Source organism: Entelurus aequoreus, unplaced genomic scaffold (assembly GCF_033978785.1).
Source record: "Entelurus aequoreus isolate RoL-2023_Sb unplaced genomic scaffold, RoL_Eaeq_v1.1 HiC_scaffold_29, whole genome shotgun sequence".
In the NCBI taxonomy this organism is placed as follows: domain Eukaryota; kingdom Metazoa; phylum Chordata; class Actinopteri; order Syngnathiformes; family Syngnathidae; genus Entelurus; species Entelurus aequoreus.
In genome coordinates, this window is record NW_026907961.1 from 1,228,859 (window position 1) to 1,254,061 (window position 25,203).

The following is a 25,203-nucleotide window of genomic DNA, read 5'->3' on the forward strand; positions in this document are numbered from 1 at the left end:
AGGCGTTCCCAGTCCAGCCGGGAGACATAGTCTTCCCAACATGTCCTGGGTCTTCCCCGTGGTCTCCTACCGGTCGGACGTGCCCTAAACACCTCCCTAGGGAGGCGTTCGAGTGGCATCCTGACCAGATGCCGAACCACCTCATCTGGCTCCTCTCGATGTGGAGGAGCCAGATGAGGTGTATTTGGAGCCAGATGAGGTGTATTTGGATTTTAAGTCAAGGCCTCCGATCACCTCATCTCATCCGTCCTGGATGTCGGGCAAGGTCCACAGGGATCCTTGCTGGCCCCTAGCAGCCATGTTACTTTACAATGAAAACACATTAAAAAAGGACAATGTTTGAAATGCACAGGAAACTATATACAAAAAAACATTAGCCTACTTTTGAGTTTGGTCAGGTACAAAGTGTGTGCGTTAGCTAACAATACTGTTCGCTAACACAATACTGTGTTACCTACCTAAATAAAATACTGTTGGCTAAAATTCACACATTATGTGTCAATGAAAAATATGTTCATATATGAGATAATACATTACACATACATTGCTTGTATGGGTGGTGAGACTGCTGACATCAGATTTGTAAGTGGTACAGTATGCAAGTATTGGCAGTCAAAAGTTTAAATGCCTACTGAAACCCACTACTACCGACCACGCAGTCTGATAGTTTATATATTGTTGCGTTTGACCAGATGTTCCTCCAAGTGGGATGTAAAACGCTGGTCAGTCCCAAGTTCCTTAGATGACATATAAACTGATCTCAAAGGTACCACCAAGCACAGTATAGGTATTTTGTAATTTATTGTAAAATATTTGAGAATAGAGACCAGCCTCGAACAACACATACAAATGCGTAGCCCAAGTTGATCTGGCATTCCAAAGGAAAAAGCAACTCTTTTTCACACAAAGAAAGCCCCCATCTCCCCCCCCCGCCCCCCCTCCTCCTCTCAACACTGATAAGAAGAGAGACTTGGGGGTTGTGTTCACATTCCTGATGGTTTACAACCCTGTCTAAACAGGCAATCTGAAGACAAAGAGAAACTGGTATACAGAGTATACATGGAAAAATATGAGCTGATTCAAACATGATTATGAATAAAGAAATAACTCTTAAACATATGCATTATCCACAATCCCCCTTCAGATCGTATCCAAAAGATCTCTCCTACGAGAGCAACACCTCTAAAGCACGCCCTACATTAAAGTAGGTGCAGTTTTGGTTTTCGAGCAAGCTATCGATAAACAATCAAACCATAGTTACATGGGAGAGAGAAGGAGGGAGTCAACGTCAATGTCGTCATTGTCAGGGAAAGAAACTAACAGTCCCTGAAAGTCACCACTATGCTTGACCCCCTTCAGTGACATAGCAAGCCCAGAACCAGGGTGGGGTTGACCTTTGACAGCTCTAACAATGATGCGGGTGCATAGAGACCTAGCACAAGGGGCAATAAAGCATCCGCATGAGGTTATGACGGCCAAGAAAACTCTAATGGAGACCAGGACAGACTTAATTAGGTCAGTCCACCTGCCAAATGTGCTTTGGAGCCAATCTTTAAAGGGGTCAGGGACCCCTGAAACTTCAGTAAGTTCCTTAGACAGGGCCTGGAGGCCCTCAAAGGCCCTCTGAACTGAGCCATCGGGGGCAGTGTTGTTAGGAATGAAGGTACAGCATTGGTCACCAAACATTGCACACACACCTTCTTCCTTGGCTAGGATGCGGTCAAGGGCTATGCGGTTCTGGATGGCCATGAGGGAGGTCGGGGCAAGTTGTTCAGCAAGTCCCTCAACGGCGTCACGAGTCAGGTTGGTCAGTCTCAACAGATTATAAAAAACATAGTTAATGCGTTCTACATTTTTAGTAGCAGTCACAGGGAAAATAGCACCAATGATAGGAAGGTTCTCGAAACCTGCACAGGATTCACACCACAATTTGTGTTGTGAGGGGACCCCTCTTGGTTGTCCAATTGCATCAAAGTAAACACCATCAGGGTTTCTCATCAGAACAAAGGAGCCCTTTACACTCCTCCGAGATAAAACATGGCGGCGTCGGCGAGAAGTTAGAGAGGCCGCTGAGACAGGAGTTACAAGGGGAGTTAATTTGGTACCCACTAGGGTGAGTGGGGTCACCAGTCTAACCATAGCACAAAGCCCTACGGATAACGTTGGGATTCTAATGTACAATCTGTGCTCCCCACAATACCAGAATAAGTCAGCTCGCGCCCAAGGGCCTATCCTTGAGCCATCTATCAGTGTGGTGCACCAGGAAGGGTTAATGTCACCCAATTTGTTGGGGGACGAAGAGGGTCCTTTGAATTGAAAACACGTGTAATTCAGCTTTTGGGCCACAAATGGAAGAGGTCGGGTGGAATTGTCAACAGGAGGGTACACACTAGCCAACAAATCGCACCCTGGTGGCGTGGGTTCGGAGAACAAGGAAATAAGACAGTTTGATCCATTTATGTCAGTCAACTTAAAAGGGGCGGGGTAAGTGTGGGGAAAAGGACGTCCAGCGGACCAAGCAACACAGTCACCCAGGTTTTGGCATCCACCTGAGCCACAGTTTTACCTTTACCCGCTCCTAAGGTCAAAGTTACCAGGCCTTCGGTGGTGATGTCATTAGCACGCACAGATGTGAGAGCCTTTGAAACACCACCAAGGTGGGGTGGTACTTTAGGTGCTACAGAGGGTGTAGAGGTAGTTAACGCCCTCTCAAGGACATTAATTTTAATAATTCCTTTAGAGTCTGTATCAGTCAGGTCAACCCCCAAAACAACATAAAAGGGACGATGGGCACCACTTACCATAGTATGTTGTCTGCATCCGACACCAATGGTTCAGGGTTGAGTCGTAACAAATATAGAGGTTATTACCACGGTAATAGCTATTGTGTCCCCCGTAATTAATCACACTGCACAGGTCAAAAAATAAGTCTTGCTATCCCCTTTGACCCAGTCTATTTAAAGTCCGCTGTTTGTTCTTAGACACTTGTCAGTCACTGTCGTCAGGAAGGATTAACTGAGACACAAAAACAGTAGAACACGCCCAAGCACCAGTCCGTCAGGGAACACTACCGGGTGTAACATCCTGCCTTTCGTCTATCAATATCAGAGTAATTTAGGTAACAAAACGGGGATAAACATCAAACTTTTCACTTAATGTAACGACACATGTAGTTATGCTGAAAACAAGCAAGAGAAATTGGATAACTTCGAGTATAAAGGCTGGTCTCAAATAAGGATATACAATATAGAAGTTAAAAAGAGTAATATAGGTAGAAAATCTCTCTCTCAGCGTCGTCTTCTGGGCTGTAGGATTATGTGTGTGTAATTAAAGCCTCGCTCTTCTATGACCTAGAGGGGGAGAGGTTACTAGCACAATCACCCCTTATGTGTGTTACCTCGTTAACACACACACTAAAAATGAGTCGTTTTCTGCTCCCGTTCTTCTTCAGATGCCTCAGGCTCAAAAGGCGCTGCTAGGGGGTCGAGTGGGGCAGATGTAGTGGCTATGTCAGCAATGACATCCGCTGGTGATCTGTCAGGTTCTTCAGCAGGAGTGCAGAGGGAGAGGTGGTACCAGGTGTCCCCTTTACCAGCTAGTCGAAGGGCGTGAGACGTCCGTTCCACGAGCTTGAAGGGACCAGTCCACCTGGGCTCCGTCCACTTGCGTTTGATGACCTAGATCTTGACCCTCTCAGCGGGCGGAAGGGAATCTGGAGTGGCGGGCTGTCATCCTCGTATCTGTACAGAAGAACTGGCACACAAATTCTGCATTTTTTGTGTAAAATACCATTTTGGTTTTACGCTGAGTCCTCTTTCCATGGCGGCTGCTGGTCCTGGGCTGACCTGTATGCAGCTCATAGGGTGAACAACTCAAAGGGCGGTAAAACAGTTTTATTCACGGACCTTCGAATGATCATTAACGCTAATTGCAACATGTCAATCCAATTAAATTTGGTCTGTGCACAGATTTTAGCCAATTAGTTTTTAATATTCTGGTCCATCCTTTCAACCTTACCTTGGGACTCAGGATGGTACCCCAAACCTGTGTTCTAGTCCGAAAGCCTTTTCGACCAAGGCTAAGTGAGTATTTTTTTTAAATGGTTGCCGTTGTCTGACCTAATCTTTTTGGGGAAACCATGTCGGGGTACTAGGTCATTCACAAGTCATTTAATTACTGATATTGCATCCTCTTTTGAGGTTGTTGTTGCTTCCGGCCAACCACTGTGATTGTCAACACAAGTCAGTATGTACCTTTTCCCTTGTACCGTATTGATCATATCAGTGAAATCAAAGACTATACATGGTTCACCCTCACCTCCTCCCTATTCTAAATTTGATCTACTTAACTACTATCGATGTGTAAAATCGTTATTTTCAAATTAAAATGTAGTTATAACTTCTTACCCACGGGAAAAATGTTAAAACTATGGAATGTGTCAGAATCGGATTATTGTCGATTTTGTTCCAAGGAGTCTGTATCCACCCTCACTCACCCCCTTCTGTTTCTGAAAAAGGACTGTGTTAGTCATACTATCACTTTCAGAAACATCTAAGAAAAAGGTCAGCTAATAGTCAAGTAGCGGAGGACAAGTCATGTTTGAGGTCAATGATAGTCTCTTTAGCCTCTGTGGTCCACTGGGGGGTCTCTTTAGCCTCTGTGGTCCACTGGGGGGTGTTTTTAGGGTAGGGGACCCCTTAGCAATATCACAAATAACTCAAACTCCACTAAATATGCTTATATTTTATATTGTCACAAATACTAGAAAAATACTACCCGTATGGCGGATGCTTTATCAATAGTATTTTGAAATTTTACCACACCTGGTGGCCCCAATAATTGATTAAGTCAAGCTCATGTTGTAGAAAGTCGAATGATGCGGACACGTTTGTTACTGAATACTTTCTATCAGACTTCTGCCATGGCAACTTTGTGTATGTAATGAGCAACTATAATTATTTGATATGCTTAAATGTGTAATGTGTCGTTTTAGCTCAGCTGTTGTGTAGCTGCTAGCTCCTCGTAGCCTACAGGTGTCTAAAGTGCAGCCCATAGTTATGTGTTTAACACAACTATGTGCTAAACCTAAACAATTGAAAATGTGGTATTTGGGTGTCGGTGTAATGTTTGGCAGCTACGCCGTGTCTTATCATTGCACCTAAGTTCTTTGGTTTTGTAGGCGAGACAGAGAGCAAGTGAACAATGTGGGACACAATTGTGTCCATCTTATACCATGCTAGTTGTTTCAAAGATAGGTCAACATGAGCAACCACACCTCGAGTTCCAACATATATAAATATACAAAGGAGTCAAAGTTCTCCTGGTATGAGTGTCTAACTGGTGATCATAACATATGGCGAGTCGGGTGGCAGAACACACGGAAGCATCTCAGCCAGTCAGGGTTTTCACTGTTAGAGCAGTTGGATGTCAGCCATTCCTGTTGTTTCAGGCTGTGGTAGGAGCCTTGGTAGTGGTGTCGCAGCTTGGTGGTTGAGCCGTCAGGTAACACCAGGAATGTTCCTTCTGTGCGATTTGAATGTCAGGGTACAGTCTGTAAAGGAGGTCCAGCAATCTGAACCGGAAGTGGTTTGGTGACAGGTAACCTTCTTGTGACCCCAGCGAAGCCTTTGACCTTTAAAGAGGAAGCACACAGTTTCTTTGGTCCCTCTGCATTCAGAATCGAATGGGTGGCGCCAGTGTCAATCACGAACTGATAACATTGTCGTTGACACTCATGTCCAGCAGGGGGCCAGTCTGTATCTCCTGCTGGGGCTCCTGCGGTGGGCGTCCTTTGCCACGCTTTTGTGTTCGTTTGTTGGCACTACGGAACCTTTCCTGTTCGAAAATGTTCAGACAGTCACGACTCCAGTGACCAGGCTGGTCACAGCCGAAACAGTTTCCACCCCGGACTGGCTTTGAAGCACTGTGTTGTCCACCACCCGAGTCCAACCGTCTGGTCGCACGTCTGTTGAGGATTCTTTCCTCCACCTGTTGGAACTCAGAAGCAAGGTCACCCAGTGCTGAATATCCCTAGCTGATTTTTTACTAATTAGTTCTTTTGACCTTTTATCTTCAGCGATCTGTAAATTAAGGAGTTGCTTCCTTGCTGCTCTGTCATTAACCTTATCATCCTCATCTTGAGGAAAGAGACTGCGCATAGCAGTAGCTATGTTTGTAACGTATGGTGTTATCGGTGAGGTCGAAGATTCAGCCATTAATCCTGCTTGTTGTTCTGTATTTTTGCCATCTTGTGTGGAAACACAACGATACAAAATGCTTCTAAAGTCTGCTACGGAGAGAGTGTATCCTGCTGTTAGCTTGTCTAATGTGTTGAGCCAAAGACTCCCACCTTCAGACACAGGTGGAAGTTTGTCAACAATGGCTTGCATGTCTGCCACAGCAAAAGGCTTATATTGAAATCTGCCGCTATTATCAGGAAAAAGTGGATATGCGTGTCCCTCCAGCTTTTTTTTTAAGCGTGTGTTGTATGCATGTGGTTCATGTGGGTGTTGGTCAATGTAGCCTTCCATTGAGCCATTAACAGTTACAGGAGACCACAAAGTCTGGCTCTGTTGTGTGTTGTTCAAGAATGTCTGATGTGCACGTGAGAGACTGTCATCTACTGGGGGAGGGCATTTGTTTATGGCAACAAAATGGTCTGGCGTGTAAAGTGAGGAGTTTTGCGTTGACTCATGCATTATCTGCTGTCTAGTAAGATTAGGCATATTCGGGAGGTTTTCCGCTGGGTGGATGTTATTTTGGGGCTTAGGCACCAGAGGTGATTTACACTCAGGAGACAGCGTTAGTTTTGGAGAAGGGTTCAATCTTAGAGAGGCTGTGTGAGCACCGCCCTCATTTGTCACAGGAGTAGGGGGTGAACCAGAGAGCTTTGTTTCTGTTTCGACCACCAGGGCTCCTTCTGTGACTGTCAAAAGTGGGTATAAAGACGCCTCCGGCTTTACGTCATAGGGCGGTGGCTTAGTCAAACTCTGGGCGGGTCGTTTGAATTGTCTTACGCATGCGCGGCAGACAAAAAAACAATCAGTCAATTCTGTCATTAATCATCGGTTCTTTTGTTGCATTTCGTTTTTCCACGTAATCCCCGTTTACTTTTATCATACGCCAAACTCTTAAATTCTCTCCCTGAGTGTTCCATTTTCACCAGCGCACACACACACACACACATGATCACGCGCATCCAGCACACACACACACACATGCACGTGTAAGCACTCACGCACACACAAGCAAGTGCCTACGGCCCTACGCACACACACACACACACGCACACGTAAGCACTCTCTCTCTGCGTTTCACTTTACCATAAAACTTCCAGTTACTTTTTTATTTTATTTTTTATTTTACCAGACGTTTGAGTTCACAACTTTTCGAGTATTGTAAACTCCCTCTTAACCCTTTCAAGGAACGTTCTCTATTCGACAACCGTCCATTCAATTGATCATTACAAAGTAATGACTAATCACATTTTCCCCAGCCACCATCACATTCTTGTCTGTCACACTCCTTGGCCATTGTGTCCATTTTTTTTTCAGGGGCCTCAAACCCCTGAACCATACGGCGGCCTTTAACCCCGTACTTTTATCATACAATACGCAGCTAGAGCCTCTAACTCTAACCCGTGCAATTTATCGTACAATACGCAGCTAGAGCCTCTAACTCTAACCCATGCAATTTATCGTACAATACGCAGCTAGAGCCTCTAACTCTAACCCGTGCAATTTATCGTACAATACGCAGCTAGGGCCTCTAACTCTAACCCGTGCAATTTATCGTACAATACGCAGCTAGAGCCTCTAACTCTAACCCGTTACTATTTGCTTACTCGTCAGTGAAGCAGCCCGTCACGGTAATCTTGACACAATGACGTGAGTGGTATTCACAACTTTTATGCAATGGTGGCTACGGCAAAATGCAACCAATCTATCAAAATGCAATCAATCAATCAAAATCACCACTCTGTGTCTGGGGTACAATTCTGTGTTTGACTTACAGACCTCAGGACAGACCCCTAATGCAGATTTTATCTAAAAAGAAAGGTTCTGCTTACCTTGAATTATGTTTTGGCCATGTGAGTCTGTCCAGAAGATTGCAAGAGAAGGTCCAATTGTCAGCGTGTCATCTCGGACAAAGCCCCCAAATTGTTGCGTTTGACCAGATGTTCCTCCAAGTGGGATGTAAAACGCTGGTCAGTCCCAAGTTCCTTAGATGACATATAAACTGATCTCAAAGGTACCACCAAGCACAGTATAGGTATTTTGTAATTTATTGTCAAATATTTGAGAATAGAGACCAGCCTCGAACAACACGTACAAATGCGTAGCCCAAGTTGATCTGGCATTCCCCCCCCTCCTCTCAACACTGATAAGAAGAGAGACTTGGGGGTTGTGTTCACATTCCTGATGGTTTACGACCCTGTCTAAACAGGCAATCTGAAGACAAAGAGAAACTGGTATACAGAGTATACATGGAAAAATATGAGCTGATTCAAACATGATTATGAATAAAGAAATAACTCTTAAACATATGCATTATCCACAATATCAATGATGAAATCTTAACATTGCAACACATGCCAATACGGCCGGGTTAACTTATAAAGTGCAATTTTAAATTTCCCACCACACTTCCGCTTGAAAACGTCGCGGTATGATGACGTATGCGCGTGACGTAGCCAGTTTAACAGAGGTATGGCTTCCCCATTGAAGCCAATACGAAATAGCTCTGTTTTCATCTCATTATTCCACAGTATTCTGGACATCTGTGTTGGTGAATCTGTTGCAATTTGTTCATTGCATTATGGAGAAAGAAGCTGAGCAAGCAAAGAAGAAAGTTGTCGGTGCGAAGGGGATATTTTGCGAGGGAAGTCAGCAACACAACACAGCCGGTGTTTCATTGTTTACATTCCCAAAAGATGCAGTCAAGATCGAAGAACTCGGACAACAGAGACTCTAACCAGGAGGACTTTGATTTGGATACACAGACGCGATACCCTGAGTACATAGCTGCGCTTCCAAACATTTGATCGCTTGCTATAACTAGCTCGAGCTAGTAGCTAGGAGCTAGGAGCTAGCATAACAAACACCTATGTGCTTTTATGCGGGATTAATTTGTGGCATATTAAATATAAGCCTGGTTGTGTTGTGGCTAATAGAGTATATATATGTCTTGTGTTTATTTACTGTTGAAGTCATTCCCAGCTGAATATCAGGTCCCACCCGCACGCTTCCAAACATTTGATCGTTTGCCCGTACGTGCGTGTCACGTACGTAACTTTTGTTAAATATATAACCCACACAGCAAAAACACTCCGCGGCGGATCCCCCGCGCAGGTATCGCGCTTTCCGGAATGGAACCGCAAAACGGACCAGCATCGGCGTCCATTTGCACTCAGGAACGTATCCGCCACGGCGGCAGGTAGCGGATCCGCCGTGGCGGCGCGCTGAATGCATGATCAAAGCCTTATTTCCGCGGCGGGTGCGCCGTGACGGCGCGCTGCATCCGCTCCGCACCCAAGATCAAAGCCTAACCTCCCGCCACGGACCAGCAACGGACTCATAAAAACCCTGGCTCATCTGGCCGTTTTGGACCCCTTTATCTTATTTTCAAAATCCCTTCTGTTCTTGCTGTAGGATAAAATAGGAAACTAAAAAATTCACTAAGCCCTACTACAGCAATATATGCTTACATATGCATTGCCTTGTATTTTTAAACTAACAATATTGTCAATAGGCAGAAACAGAAAATGGTCAATTCACTCTATAAAGTAAATATATATAATATATATTTAAAAAGTCAACACATTTTTACTCACAGCACCTGTAATCAAACAAGATTACAAGACAGATACGTTTATGTTTATGGTAGGAAGCATCCAAAGCCAAGTATGCTTACACAATACAAAATATATGATAGGTATTAAGGAGATTACATTTGAAAAAAAAAACATGACTTAAAGTTACTGGAGGTGGTTAAAATAAGGTGCGTAAACTATGAATTTGTGATCAGGGTACAGGTGTGCAAGACATCCAAAATGTTTAAACAATATCGTTATTTGGTTCCTTGATCAGAGTACTTGTTTGGCTCTGTTGGATGACGGCGGCGGGGGGTTGGGGGTGGGGGACATAAATAAATATCCATAAGCCAGCTTTGGGAGGTTGACATTGTTTTCTTTTTATATTTGTACTATCATTCTATGTTTGTATTCGTGTAGGCCAGGGGTGTCCAAAGTGCGGCCCGGGGGCCATTTGCGGCCTGCAGGTCATTTTTTAACGGCCCCAGGGCACATTTTTAAAAAAATAGGATCGAAATAAATAAAAAACATTAAAAGTGGTATTTAAAGAGCAAACAGGTGAAATGTAACAAGAAAATGTAGTAATGTTTACTCTAATCACACAAAGCTGCCATGTAGGCTGTTTCTTTCTTTAAAAAATAATAATGAATCAAAATCAATGTCATTATGAATTATTGACCTATTCAAGGCTTAAGAAGTTTACCTTCGCAATCAGCTGGTCTTGGTTGTGCTTAATAGTTTCCAGCAGGCTAAGGATCTGGATTACCTCAGGGGCTGTTGACAAACAGCAGTATAAAATTAACATGTTTCAGTGTTTATCCTCATTACTCATAATCCTGACATTAGCTATTGACCTTAGTTAATGACAAAAGTTATTGACAAATTTGAAGAAAATATGTGATTGCTTGTGAATTTGAATTTTTTCCAAAATTTGTGGCACAGAATAACCATCCGGTATTTGTCAGTTATTGCTCACCAGAGCAGGAAATGTTGTCGGCCATTCTTCCCCCTCGCCATGTTGGCCTGTAGGCCAGGCTGGATCCAGGCTCCTCTGTCTGCCACATGTTGAGGGCTGCTGGTGAGGGGGGTGGAGGGAGTCGAGGAGGGACTGCCGTTCCTAGTGAGGTGGGCATTGTGAGAGAGCCATCAGTTAACCATGACTGGTAATACCCAAGGGGCCTATCTATACACTAATATTTCAGAGATCAGTCCCTACCTTGTGTAACTCTCTGCATGTTTAATGCAGGTGCTGGTGAAGGCATATGAATGCGTCCTTCCCCATGGTGAGGTGCTAAGGGAGATACATTGGTATTAAATTGTTGTGATCTGTTAACCATGATTACTGGATGCTGAGATATTATTTCAGAGATCCATCTTTACCTAGAAAGTTATCTCCAGTTGAGGAGTCAAGTTGACAAGTACTCATGACTCTTGCTGGCACTCGGCGAGACGGTGGAGCTGGGAGAAGGGATACAAGGAGAGGGGAATATCTTTAGCACTAAGAATGTTAACCATATCTTTTGGTGGTTTTGTTGTTTTCGATGTTAAGAGATTATTCCTTACTCTGCCTGTGCAATTGGCTTGCCAACCCCAGAGATGTGAGGTCACTATTTCCCGGGTCTTCTTCGCTATCATCTGAGTCCCCGAGACGATGGCTGTTGGGTAACCATATCATTAGGATTATTGCAATACCAAAATTGCCAAATATACATATAGTACAAGCATCTCTGGTCTATTTTTGAATGCTACCGGAAATAACCTTCCTATTACTGTAGAAACATGACAAAAACAAGACGGAACACACTTACACTGGCTTCCTGTTCCTTTTTTCTGGCAGCTCCTCGTTCTCTGCCTCAGATTGCAGGTCTGAGGTGTCGCAGCCCTTTCCATATTGTTGCATTATTTTTAATGCGTCTTTGTAGTTGTCTAAAATTGAATATGTTAAAATGAACATGAGTTTCAAATTAGCTGTAGAGCTGAACAGAATATTATTATTATTGATGATGATAAATCAGGTCTCTCTCTTACAAGAGACCTGGTCAGAATATAGACACAATAGGTTATTCCAAGCATAAAGAGAAGCAACTATGACGTTATTTTTAAACAAGAAGATTATGAATTTGCATACCACAAGTTCGGACAACAGAAACGTCAAATCTTGGCCAGTTTGGCTCATGCTGCTCCTCATTTAAAGCTGCCCTTTCAATTCTGTCGGTGTTTTTATAGCTGGGCCAGAAAACCATCCTATCATCATACCATCCACTTGGGACAACCGCAATATCCCTGTTCATTATAAATTTAATCAGATGAAAAGGCACCCTTAATGTAGAAAGAAAGAAAAGGGGTATTTATTCATCGTCAAAGGAACAACGTGGACAAAAGCATGCACAGGTGTTAGTGTATACAAATAAGCAAGTAAGATGAGCTGAGATTTTACCTGAATGGTGCCCCAAGGTGGTAAGAACTATAAGAAAGGTAAAAGTACAGGTCATAATAGTCAGAACGTCAGCTCAATCGTAAAGTAGGGTTTGTAATTATGGGTGTAGTGTATACAGAGATCAGTCCCTACCTTGTGTAACTCTCTGCATGTTTAATGCAGGTGCTGGTGAAGGCATATGAATACATCCTTCCCCATGGTGAGGTGCTAAGGGAGATGAATTGGTATTAAATGGTTGTGATCTGTTAACCATGGTTACTGGATGCTGAGATATTATCTTGGAGATCAGTCTTTACCTAGAAAGTTATCTCCAGTTGAGGAGTCGAGTTGACAAGTACTCATGACTCTTGCTGGCACTCGGCGAGACGGTGGAGCTGGGAGAAGGGATACAAGGAGAGGGGAATATCTTTAGCACTAAGAATGTTAACCATATCTTTAATATAAATGTGGTGGTTTCGTCTACAACGCTAAATATATCCTGTGGTGTACCTCAGGGATCAATATAGGACCTAAATTATTCAATGTCCAGATAAAAGACATTTGTAAAGTTACAAAAGATTTAAAGTTAGTATTATTTGCGGATGATACAACAGCGTTTTGTTCAGGAGAGAACACACAGAAGATAATACAAATAATAACAGAAGAAATTAACAAATTAAAAAGATGGTTTGACAAAAACAGACTATCTTTGAATCTCAGTAAAACTAAAATAATGCTATTTGGTAACAGTAGAAGAGAAAGTCAAACACAAATACAAATAGACGGAATAGAAATGGAAAGAGTAAATGAAACCAAATTTCTAGGTATAATGATTGATGATAAATTGAACTGGAAATCTCAAGTAAAAAATATACAACATAAAGTAGCAAGAAACACGTCAATAATGAATAAAGCAAAACATGTTCTAGACAAAAAATCACTTCATATTCTCTACTGTTCACAAGTGTTACATATCTGAGTTATTGTGTAGAAATATGGGGAAATAATTACAAAAGTACACTTCATTCATTAACGGTGTTACAAAAAAGATCAGTTAGAATAATATAATGTTGGATATAGAGAACACACAAATCCTTTATTTATTGAATCAAAGATACTGAAATTCCACGACATAGTGAATTTGCAAACAGCTAAAATTATAAACAAAGCAAACTATAACCTGCTACCCAAGAATATACAACAATTCTTCTCAAAAAAAGAGGAGAAAAATCATCTTAGAGAGAAATGTAATTTAAAACATTTGTACGCACGTACAACACTTAAGACCTTCATTGTATCAGTATGTGGAATTAAATTATGGAATGCATTAAGAAAAGCAATCAAACAATGTACTAATATGATCAATTATTTATGCTTACATGTGGAAATAATAATAATAATAGTAAATAAAATAATAATAATAAAAAAAGGTAAATAAAGCATAAAATAGTCTCTAATAAATTAATTAAATAAAAAACAGCATATAAAATATATACATCAGCAAATAACAAAAATATAGATCAAGAAAAAGGATCCTTAATATGTGCAGCAATTTTTCCCACTCACATCACCTCATTTTATATTTTTTTCTACAATTAACTATGCCAAAAAACACATAGACATACCTTTTTTTTTGTAATGGAAACAAAAACAACATGGCGTCACACACAGCTAGTCCACAGTAAACAGGATCTCGAGCTCCACTAAAGAACAAAGAAAGAAATAATACACACTCATATTAATAGCAAAGAACGGCTGTTTCCACTCTGTTAACGTTACGTTGTTATAACGAAGTAATCGCGACCTGGGCCTAAACAACACTGACAATAAAGTAATACGCTTTCGTTTCAACCAGTTGGAAATATGTGGAATATCGTAGCATGTAACCTACACACATTCACAGCGTCTAACAAAAGATAGCCTAAGTTAACTGTATTGAACGTTACTCACCGGCTTCACAAAACACAGATAAAAGACAATTTTACAATAGCACGGCGAAAAAATGACCGTCGTTGTGTGGGTTTTTTGACGAATAACACTCTTTTCCACTTTTCTTCGCTCGGGCCTCACCTCCCGCGTGCAGCCATTTCGAATTTTCTGAATACGTGACGTCAGACGCACGTCCCCATGCAAAGCATTCTGGGAGGCGGCGCTGGAAATAAAAGCCTTTTTTTACAGAATATAAAGTTTTACTGCTAGTCCTAATATCAAACAACGTCATTACAATCATACATAAATGATGATGGAAACACAAAGGCTGATCTTTACTGCGAATGTAGCAATAAATCAATAAATCTATACTTACGTTCGTGTTCCAGCAAAGAAAGTCCAGAGATCTTGGCTCATGCACGTACACGCTAGTAGGCGCGTCCACGTCTGCGGGTGCAGACATTGGTCGGCTCAGCGCGCGTAGGCGGAGCCTATAACTCTAGGCGGCGCGCACCGGTTTAGTTTGTCGCGTCCGCGTATGCGAATCAGACACGAGTCCGCTCAGGATCAGCTGTCTGACCGTACAATTTTCAGAGGCGGAGCTGTATCCTCTAGGCGGAGCCAAAACGAATGTGACAGTAACGCGGGTTGGGCGACTTGAAGGCGGATCCGTATAGCAGTCTTCTGCTGTGTGGAAAGCTTTATGAACCTTGGGTTAGGTGAACGGTCCCATGGGCTGAGTGAGTGTGTGTGTTGTGCAGGTGTTTGAATTGTATTGCCGGGTTATATAGACGGGATCCCGTCTATATAACCCGCTCGAGCTATAACTAGCTCAAGCTAGTAGCTAGTAGCTAGGAGCTAGCATAACAAACACCTAGGTGTTTGTTATGCGGGATTAATTTGTGGGATATTAAATATAAGCCTGGTTGTGTTGTGGCTGTAGTGGATTGTCCAGAGCTTAAACAGCAACAAAAGTGAATTTAGTACAAAAAGTTTATTTACCCATTATCAAGTCAGATTGAGCTGTCCATGCAGACACACAAACGTCCTCCGGAGGACTCCCACAAGCAATCTCTCTCGAGTCCCGGTCTCATGCCAGTTTTATCTGTCTCTTGTGCGTCATTGTTTTTCCTCGTGCGTCATGTTTGTTTTTGCAACATCCTTGGATTCCTTAATCATACTTAAACAATCAAAACATTCTGTAGACAGGTTGGCACGACTTAATATTCACTTTTGTCCCACACCCGGGGACACAGAATAGAAGGGAAATTAAATGAGCATACATTCTTGACAGACATGAAATATAGGTCAAAGGTCAGAAATTCTACTACATGGCTAATAGAGTATATATGTCTTGTGTTTATTTATTGTTGTAGTCATTCCCAGCTGAATATCAGGTCCCACCCGCGCGCTTCCAAACATTTGATTGCTTGCCCGTACGTGCGTGTCATGTACGTAACTTTGGTTACATATATAAGCTTTATGAACCTTGGGTTAGGTGAACGGTTCTTTGGGCTGAGTGAGTGTGTGTGTTGTGCAGGTGTTTGAATTGTATTGGCGGGTTATATAGACGGGATCCCGTCTATATAACCCGCTCGAGCTATAACTAGCTCGAGCTAGTAGCTAGGAGCTAGTAGCTAGCATAACAAACACCTAGGTGTTTTTATGTGGGATTAATTTGGGGCATATTAAATATAAGCCTGGTTGTGTTGTGGCTAATGTGTTTATTTACTGTTGTAGTCATTCCCAGCTGAATATCAGGTCACCCCCGGCTCTCACAGCATCTTCCCTATCTGAATCGCTTCCACTCCCCACTAGTCCACTTGCATTTTCCTCATCCACAAATCTTTCATCCTCGCTCAAATTAATGGGGGAAATCGTCGCTTTCTCGGTCCGAATCTCTCACTTCTGGCGGCCATCATTGTAAACAATAGGGAACTTTGCGGATATGTTCAATTGACTACGTCACGCTACTTCCGGTAGGGAAAAGCCTTTTTTTTAATCAGATACCAAAAGTTGCGATCTTTATCGTCGTTGTTTTATACTAAATCTTTTCAGCAAAAATATGGCATTATCGCGAAATGATCAAGTATGACACATAGAATAGATCTGCTATCCCCGTTTAAATAAAAAAGTCATTTCAGTAGGCCTTTAATCAAATGTGAGAAATGACATCAGATGTGTGAGTGGGACAGTCACAAAAACTGCAAATTCTTAAAATTAAATACAAATGCAAATGGCCTCATGTCAAAAATATAAAATATGAATATATTTCACTTTTACTTTATTTTGAAAAATAACCCGTGGGGTCATCTTCTTTACCGTCCATCAAATGAAAACATGTATACCACAAATAGTATCATCTTTCAGTGATTTATTGTGAGACATTGTTTACAACAAAGAAAAATACAAACAGAAGTTGTATGGTTTAATGAACTTTATTTCATCCTCAAGTTTGCCATATATACATAAATGTATCTCTATAAATTAATGATATTATCACTTCTGCATTGCAGCTCCTCATATATTGACAAACTAAGCGACTAAGCCTACTGAACCTCAAAACCCTATACATTTTACAAAGTAAACAAAAAATAAAGTTTTTATGTAGGAAGTGAATTAAGCGAAATAACGTTTTGCCAGAACGCGTATTTCAGAAAATCTATGCTTAAATTTAGAGTGCTCCAACACATTTTCTGGTTTGAGCAGTCAAACTGCTCACATTCAGGATCACATAGCAATCATTGTTTCCTGAGTATCCAGTGCCTTTGTACCTATTAATATTCCTCTCCCTCCTCTCCCTGATCATCAACAGAGTCGGCTCCGACTTCCTCGTAGTCCTTCTCCAATGCCGCCATGTCCTCTCTGGCCTCAGAGAACTCCCCCTCCTCCATTCCCTCACCAACATACCAGTGAACAAACGCACGCTTGGCGTACATCAGGTCAAACTTGTGGTCGAGTCGAGCCCAGGCCTCTGCAACAGCGGTGGTGTTGCTCAGCATGCACACGGCTCTTTGCACTTTGGCCAGGTCTCCACCAGGAACCACAGTGGGCGGCTGGTAGTTGATGCCCACTTTGAAACCAGTGGGACACCAGTCCACAAACTGGATGGTGCGCTTTGTTTTAATAGTGGCAATAGCAGCATTGACATCTTTTGGCACCACGTCTCCGCGATACAACAGGCAACACGCCATGTACTTGCCGTGGCGGGGGTCACATTTAACCATCTGATTGGCTGGCTCAAAACAAGCATTGGTGATATCTGCCACAGTTAATTGCTCATGGTAGGCCTTTTCAGCAGAGATGATGGGGGCATAGGTGGCTAGAGGGAAGTGGATACGGGGGTATGGAACCAAGTTGGTCTGGAATTCTGCCAGATCAACATTGAGGGCACCGTCGAAACGAAGTGAGGCAGTGATGGAGGATGTGATTTGACTGATGAGCCTGTTCAGGTTAGTATAAGTAGGACGCTCCATGTCAAGGTTTCTGCGGCAGATATCGTAAATGGCCTCATTGTCAACCATGAAGGCGCAGTCGGAGTGCTCCAGGGTGGTATGTGTGGTCAATATGGAATTGTAGGGCTCCACTACAGCTGTGGAGACTTGAGGGGCTGGGTAGATTGAGAACTCTAGCTTGGATTTCTTGCCGTAGTCCACAGATAGACGCTCCATCAAGAGGGAGGTGAAACCAGAGCCAGTGCCACCACCAAAGCTGTGAAATACCAGGAAGCCTTGAAGGCCAGTGCACTGGTCAGCCTGTCATCAGTGAGAATGGATTAGATTAGATTACATATGTGTCCTTATGATTGGGAGTCATGGCTAAATTTGATTCCTTACCAGTTTTCGAATTCTGTCCAGCACAAGGTCAATGATCTCTTTTCCAATTGTGTAGTGACCGCGCGCGTAATTATTGGCAGCGTCTTCCTTGCCAGTGATCAACTGCTCAGGGTGGAAGAGCTGTCGATATGTTCCAGTGCGCACCTCGTCTAGAGAGATTCAATCAAGGCATCTAATTAGTGTTAAGGCAAACAATACTTTTTTGTGACTATGAACGTAAGTAGGTGTTTGTTTACTGTGATTGACAGGAGATCACGTTAAAGTGTATCCCACCTCTTGTACAAACCAAACTGTGTTAAACGCCAGCTGTCATCTGACCCTAAACTAAAACCAAGCTACAAATGAGTGAGGGGAGTATACCGATGACAGTGGGCTCCAGGTCAACAAAAACAGCTCTGGGAACATGCTTTCCTGCTCCGGTCTCACTGAAGAAGGTGTTAAAGGAATCGTCTCCACCTCCAATCGTCTTGTCACTGGGCATCTGTCCATCCGGCTGGATTCCATGTTCCAGGCAGTAAAGCTCCCAGCAGGCGTTGCCAATCTGAACACCTGCCTGGCCGACGTGCACCGAGATACACTCACGCTGCAGGATGAAAAAAAAAAAAGCCATGACGTATCATAACTTTACATTGAATTAACTTTCCAAATATTCCAATAATTTACATATTGGAATTTTTTATGGATGCTGTGAAAAACAAAAACATTGATCAAGAAATATGATAAGCAAAACAAATATCTTTCGAAATACAAATTAACTTTCTTCTGTCGCTTCGTTTTGTGTTGTTTTTATGACAAACTGTAGGATACATACCCCTGCGAGTGATTTTAGATGGGGAACCAACAGAAGCACTGACTGCTCGCTCGCTCGTTAAGAGGGGTACATGCTTTCATGTAAGATTCTCTGAAAGCGTCCAAAAATACCAGAAAAGTCACTAGATTTGCGGAAAAACTGATTCCACAGGGCTCTGAATACTCACTAAGAATTAGGGGTACCTGAAATGAAAATAGTTGCCTGCAACCGAAAACAGAAAATGAGGAAACCCAGGCCGAAAACCGAACAAAATATTTAAAACATTTAACCATTGCATTTATGACTATGACTGAGTACTAACCTTACTAAAATCAAGGCAATGCAATTGCACAAATATGTATTGTTCCAAATATGAAAATTCATAAAATTACTCAAATATTTACCACAAGTATCTGACAAAAAGCGACAACTAGCACCAAGCTGGAAAATTCATGAGCACACAGCATTTCTCGTAGAATGATATATGACTCACATAATGTTTTTTCTGTAGTGACTGTGCCAGAGGTTTACATGCATTCTACTGAGGTGGCAAATTATGCAGCACCAAACAAATAATCTCAAGACCCCCACCATATCAATTCCGAAATAGACGTAGCGTTATTAATAGCTCAGTCTATGGATACTCCTATCTTACTGACAGGATGCAGTGTGTCGCCCAAATCAAACAATGGATGTTCAGCAACTTTTTGCATCTTAACGCTAAGAAAACAGAAATGCTGATTATCGGTCCTGCTAGACACTGGCACCTAAATATTTAGTTAAATAATAATACCACCTTAACATTTGACAACTTAATAATACCACCTTAACCTTTCACAACAAAACAATTATACAAACGACTCAGTAAAGAATCTCGGTATTATCTTCGACCCAACTCACTCGTTTGAGTCACACATTAAGAGTGTTACTAAAACAGCCTTCTTTCATCTACGCAATATCGCTAAAATGTGTCCTTGTCCACCACCGACGCTGAGATCATTATTCATGCGTTCGTTACGTCTCCATCCATCCATCCATCTTCTTCCGCTTATCTGAGGTTGGGTCGCGGGGGCAGCAGCCTAAGCAGGGAAGCACAGACTTCCCTCGCCCCAGCCACCTCGTCCAGCTCCTCCGGGGGGATCCCGAGGCGTTCCCAGGCCAGCCGGGAGACATAGTCTTCCCAACGTGTCCTGGGTCTTCCCCGTGGCCTCCTACCGGTCGGGCGTGCCCTAAACACCTCCCTAGGGAGGCGTTCGGGTGGCATCCTGACCAGATGCCCGAACCACCTCATCTGGGTCCTCTCAACGTGGAGGAGCAGCGGCTTTACTTTGAGCTCCCCCCGGATGGCAGAGCTTCTCACCCTATCTCTAAGGGAGAGCCCCGCCACCCGGCGGAGGAAACTCATTTCGGCCGCTTGTACCCGTGATCTTGTTCTTTCGGTCATAACCCAAAGCTCATGACCATAGGTGAGGATGGGAACGTAGATCGACCGGTAAATTGAGAGCTTTGCCTTCCGGCTCAGCTCCTTCACCACAATGGATCGATACAGCGTCCGCATTACTGAAGACGCCGCACCGATCCGCCTGTCGATCTCATGATCCACTCTTCCCTCACTCGTGAACAAGACTCAGAGGTACTTGAACTCCTCCAGTTGGGGCAGGGTCTCCTCCGCAACCCGGAGATGGCACTCCACCCTTTTCCGGGCGAGAACCATGGACTCGGACTTGGAGGTGCTGATTCTCATCCCAGTCGCTTCACACTCAGCTGCGAACCGATCCAGTGAGAGCTGAAGATCCTGGCCAGATGAAGCCATCAGGACCACATCATCTGCAAAAAGCAGAGACCCAATCTTGCAGCCACCAAACCAGATGCACTCAACGCCTTGACTGCACCTAGAAATTCTGTCCATAAAAGTTATGAACAGAATCAGTGACAAAGGGCAGCCTTGGCGGAGTCCAAACCTCACTGGAAACGTGTCCGACTTACTGCCGGCAATGCGGACCAAGCTCTGGCACTGATCATACAGGGAGCGGACCGCCACAATCAAACAGTCTGATACCCCATACTCTCTGAGCACTCCCCACAGGACTTCCCGAGGGACACGGTCAAATGCCTTCTCCAAGTCCACAAAACACATGTAGACTGGTTGGGCAAACTCCCATGCACCCTCAAGGACCCTGCCGAGAGTATAGAGCTGGTCCACAGTTCCACGACCAGAACGAAAACCACACTGTTCCTCCTGAATCCGAGGTTCTACTATCCGGTGTAGCCTCCTCTCCAGTACACCCGAATAGACCTTACCGGGAAGGCTGAGGAGTGTGATCCCACGATAGTTAGAACACACCCTCCGGTTCCCCTTCTTAAAGAGAGGAACCACCACCCCGGTCTGCCAATCCAGAGGTACCGCCCCGGATGTCCACGCAATGCTGCAGAGTCTTGTCAAACAAGACAGCCCCACAGCATCCAGAGCCTTAAGGGACTCCGGGCGGATCTCATCCACCCCGGGGCCTTGCCACCGAGGAGCTTTTTAACTACCTCAGCAACCTCAGCCCCAAAATAGGAGAGCCCACCACAGATTCCCCAGGCACTGATTCCTCATAGGAAGACGTGTTGGTGGGATTGAGGAGGTCTTCGAAGTATTCCCTCCACCGATCCACAACATCCGCAGTCGAGGTCAGCAGAACACCATCCTCACCATACACGGTGTTGATAGGAGGGGGAAGTCCCCCTCCTGAGGCGGCGGATGGTGGTCCAGAATCGCTTCGAAGCCGTCCGGAAGTCGTTTTCCATGGCTCCCCCGAACTCCTCCCATGTCCGAGTTTTTGCCTCCGCGACCGCTGAAGCCGCACACCGCTTGGCCTGTCGGTACCTGTCCGCTGCCTCAGGAGTCCTATGAGCCAAAAGAACCCAATAGGACTCCTTCAGCTTGACGGCATCCCTCACCGCCGGTGTCCACCAACAGGTTCTAGGATTACCGCCACGACAGGCACCAACTACCTTGCGGCCACAGCTCCAATCAGCCGCCTCGACAAGAGGTGCGGAACATGGTCCATTCGGACTCAATGTCCAGCACCTCCCTCGTGACATGTTCAAAGTTCTTCCGGAGGTGGGAATTGAAACTCTCTCTGACAGGAGACTCTGCCAGACGTTCCCAGCAAACCCTCACAATGCGTTTGGGCCTGCCAGGTCTGTCCGGCATCCTCCCCCACCATCGCAGCCAACTCACCACCAGGTGGTGATCGGTAGAAAGCTCCGCCCCTCTCTTTACCCGAGTGTCCAAAACATGAGGCCGCAAATCCGATGACACAACTACAAAGTCGATCATGGAACTGCGGCCTAGGGTGTCCTGGTGCCAAGTGCACATATGGACACCCTTATGTTTGAACATGGTGTTCGTTATGGACAATTTGTGACGGGCACAAAAGTCCAATAACAAAACACCGCTCGGGTTCAGATCCGGGCGGCCATTCTTCCCAATCACCCCTCTCCAGGTTTCACTGTCGCTGCTAACATGAGCATTGAAGTCCCCCAGTAGAACGAGGGAATCACCCGGGGGAGCACTCTCAAGTACTCCCTCGAGTGAATCCAAAAAGGGTGGGTACTCCGAGCTGCGGTTTGGCGCATAAGCGCAAACCACAGTGAGGACCCGTTCCCCCACCCGAAGGCGGAGGGAAGCTACCCTCTCGTCCACCGGGTTGAACTCCAACGTGCAGGCTCTGAGCCGGGGGGAAACAAGGATTTCCACCCCAGCCCGTCGCCTCTCACCGCCGGCAACGCCAGAGTGGAAGAGAGTCCAGCCCCTCTCGAGAGAACTGGTTCCAGAGCCCTTGCTGTGCGTTGAAGTGAGTCCGACTATGTCTAGCCGACTTGCGCACTAGCTCAGGCTCCTTCCCCCCAGCGAGGTGACGTTCCACGTCCCAAGAGCTAGCTTCTGTAGCCGAGGATCGGACCGCCAAGTGCCCTGCCTTCGGCTGCCGCCCAGCTCACATCGCACCCGACCTCTATGACCCTTGCTATGGGTGGTGAGCCCATTGGAGGGGGGTCCCACGTAGCCTCTTCGGGCTGTGCCCGGTCGGGCCCCATGGGGACAGGCCTGGCCACCAGGCGCTCGCCATCGTGCCCCACCTCCGGGCTTGGCTCCAGAGGGGGGCCCCGGTGACCCGCGTCTGGGCGAAGGAAATCTGGGTCCTTTGCTTTTATTTTTCATGGAGGTCTTCAAGCTGCTCTTTGTCTGATCCCTCACCTAGGACCAGTTTGTCTTGAGAGACCCTACCAAGGGGCATTAAGCCCCCGGACAACATAGCTCCTAGGATCATTGGATACGCAAACTCCTCTACCACGGTAAGGTGGCAGCTCAGAGAGGAGCGTTACGTCTCGTCTCGATTAATGTAACATTATTTTTGGGTCTCCCTATGTCTAGCATTAAAATATTAACAGTTGGTACAAAATGCGGCTGCTAGACTTTTGACAAGAACAAGAAAGTTTGATCATATCACGCCTATACTGGCTTCCTGTGCACTTAAGATGCACTTTAAGGTTTTACTACTTATGTATAAAATACTAAACAGTCTAGCTCCATCTTATCTTGCTGATTGTATTGTACCATATATTCCAGCCAGAAACTGCGTCTTATTAGTGATTCCCAGAGCCCAAAAAAAGTCAGCGAGCCATAGAGCGTTTTCTATTCGGGCTCCAGAGTACAGAGATGCTTTTTTTTTTCTTGCCCTGATGTGGGATCTGAGCCGACGATGTCGTTGTGGCTTGTGCAGCCCTTTGCGACATTTGAGACATGAATGATTGATTAAATAAAAAATACAAATTATGTATTTTAATGTATTTCTTAGTCATCATAAAATATTAATGAATGGACCAAATGCTGAATGGCACCAGAGATGGCGTCTACACACGTCACAAAGTCAACGGCGAAAGATAGAGTGGGTTGTTCCACTGCAGAGAAACTAGATTATTAGATAAATTCTCTGCTTTGTCCCGCCCATTGGGAGCTCAGCGTCTCTGGACACTAGTGGATCATCCAAATGATTGGATGATCTGCGTTAGATTGACAGCGAAATGAGCAAATTAGCTACTTTGAAATATAAACCCCCAGCCAGAAAATGTCTCTTTCATTAATTTAATTTAGACACTTGCCAATTTTTTGTGACTTTATCTTCATTTTAAAACGACTGGCGACAGTTTATTTTTCTGTTATTGGAGACTGTACTTGTGTTTGCCGACTCTTAACTTCTGTCAATCTGCAAGATCCCCATAGGCCCAGTGTAAGAACAGGCAGAATCCAAGATGGCAGCTTGTGTGCATGGCTTGAGTGAAGTCTGTGTTTGTCCTCACTAGATCCCATTTGTTTCATGTTTAGTCTTTTTAGTATTCTAATTGGACTTACTCGTCTTTTGAGGAACATTTTTGCGTGGAGGATTGTGGACGTTGTTTGGGTGCAGCGCTCAAGCTCAACAAGGCGTGTGGCTTCTGCTGCACCTGCGGCCGGTCAATCCACACCTGAGGCCTGTAAGCATGACTATGAGGCCCACTATTGTTGCTGCGTCCTGAGCCCTGGTGACCTGTACGAAGTTGTTGCCTACAAAGTCTGCTTCTGCGTGTCTATTGGAGGTCTTCCTTGTCTTCGGTCTATCTGCCTAGACAAGGAAGCCTAAGGTAGACTGCTTGTGTAGCATCCAAGCCTCTTGGGTCTTCGCCTGTCCGGCGTCATGGCTTGCTGTCCTACGCTCCTGCTCATGTTGTGCATCTGCCTGGACCAGGAAGCCTGGTGCCGACGGCTGATGTGACGTCCTGGGTCCTTGTCGGTCTGGCTTAGCCTGTGTAGGGGCCGCCGGGTCAATCTGTCTGCCTTGATCGGGAAGTAAGAAAGGCGCTTCTTTCTTCTGGTGCTTGTTTTTTGGCGTGTTTTGTTCGCTGTGTTGCTTTGTCGGGCCTCAATTCCTGTTTACGTGTGACGTCACACAACATAATTGTCTAATTCAGAGATGGAAAAAAAAACTTAAGATATTCCTGTTTTGTGCTACATGGGAATCAGCATGCGTCCTTCAGTAACTATTGTCCTCTTTTTGGCTTTGCTGCACCCATTAAAGAGCTATGGACAGTCTTATGTGGGCTCTGTACCGAGGATGTCGTTGTGGCTTGTGCAGCCCTTTGAGACACTTGTGATTTAGGGCTACATAAATAAACATTGATTGATTGATTGATTATGATAATCACCTAAATGTGAAAAGTGTTGGCACCTGCCCTATAGCTTTTCTATATCCAGGGCAACCTCCAGTACAATTGGAAAATTATATAAATCTGTCTCCAGCTCAACCCAGAGACCTACCTAAACTCAAATGTATATTTGCTTTACATGAGTACCTCACAAATCCACTAAATGGAGGGGCTTTAGCATGCAAAATAATTA

The 25,203-nt window shown here is 44.4% G+C and overlaps 3 protein-coding genes across 5 annotated transcripts in view; all 3 read right to left on the reverse strand.

The window, feature by feature from the left end:
- Positions 1-2,543: 2,543 nt before the first annotated feature.
- On the reverse strand, positions 2,544-7,489 carry LOC133645273 (uncharacterized). Its single transcript, XM_062040161.1, has 2 exons — positions 3,413-7,489; positions 2,544-3,350 (listed from the first exon to the last, which is right to left on the reverse strand). Exon 1 carries the CDS (start codon positions 7,056-7,058, stop codon positions 5,850-5,852), a length of 1,209 nt encoding a protein of 402 aa, XP_061896145.1. The 5' UTR covers positions 7,059-7,489; the 3' UTR covers positions 2,544-3,350; positions 3,413-5,849.
- Positions 7,490-10,236: 2,747 nt separating this feature from the next.
- On the reverse strand, positions 10,237-14,750 carry LOC133645272 (uncharacterized). Of its 3 annotated transcripts, none has more exons than XM_062040158.1 (11): positions 14,533-14,750; positions 13,853-13,930; positions 12,545-12,622; positions 12,381-12,455; positions 12,249-12,275; positions 11,620-11,737; positions 11,375-11,466; positions 11,192-11,269; positions 11,028-11,102; positions 10,788-10,928; positions 10,237-10,585 (listed from the first exon to the last, which is right to left on the reverse strand). In XM_062040158.1, exons 3-11 carry the CDS (start codon positions 12,588-12,590, stop codon positions 10,491-10,493), a joined length of 747 nt encoding a protein of 248 aa, XP_061896142.1. In that variant the 5' UTR covers positions 12,591-12,622; positions 13,853-13,930; positions 14,533-14,750; the 3' UTR covers positions 10,237-10,490. The 3 variants fall into 3 exon arrangements, with proteins under 3 accessions (XP_061896142.1, XP_061896143.1, XP_061896144.1); XM_062040159.1 differs by lacking the exon at positions 14,533-14,750 and adding an exon at positions 14,178-14,511; XM_062040160.1 differs by lacking the exons at positions 12,249-12,275; positions 12,381-12,455; positions 12,545-12,622; positions 13,853-13,930; positions 14,533-14,750 and adding an exon at positions 11,940-12,073.
- A 1,808-nt stretch (positions 14,751-16,558) lies between these two features.
- The window catches only part of LOC133645279 (tubulin alpha-1C chain-like), a 29,269-nt gene continuing 20,624 nt past the window's right edge, over positions 16,559-25,203 (reverse strand). Inside the window, exons 3-5 of the mRNA XM_062040165.1 lie at positions 18,353-18,575; positions 17,993-18,141; positions 16,559-17,911 (exon numbers count right to left, since the gene is read on the reverse strand). Of these exons, the coding sequence (XP_061896149.1) occupies positions 16,934-17,911; positions 17,993-18,141; positions 18,353-18,575 (1,350 nt within the window). The 3' untranslated portion in view covers positions 16,559-16,933. The remainder of the gene's footprint in view (positions 17,912-17,992; positions 18,142-18,352; positions 18,576-25,203) is intronic.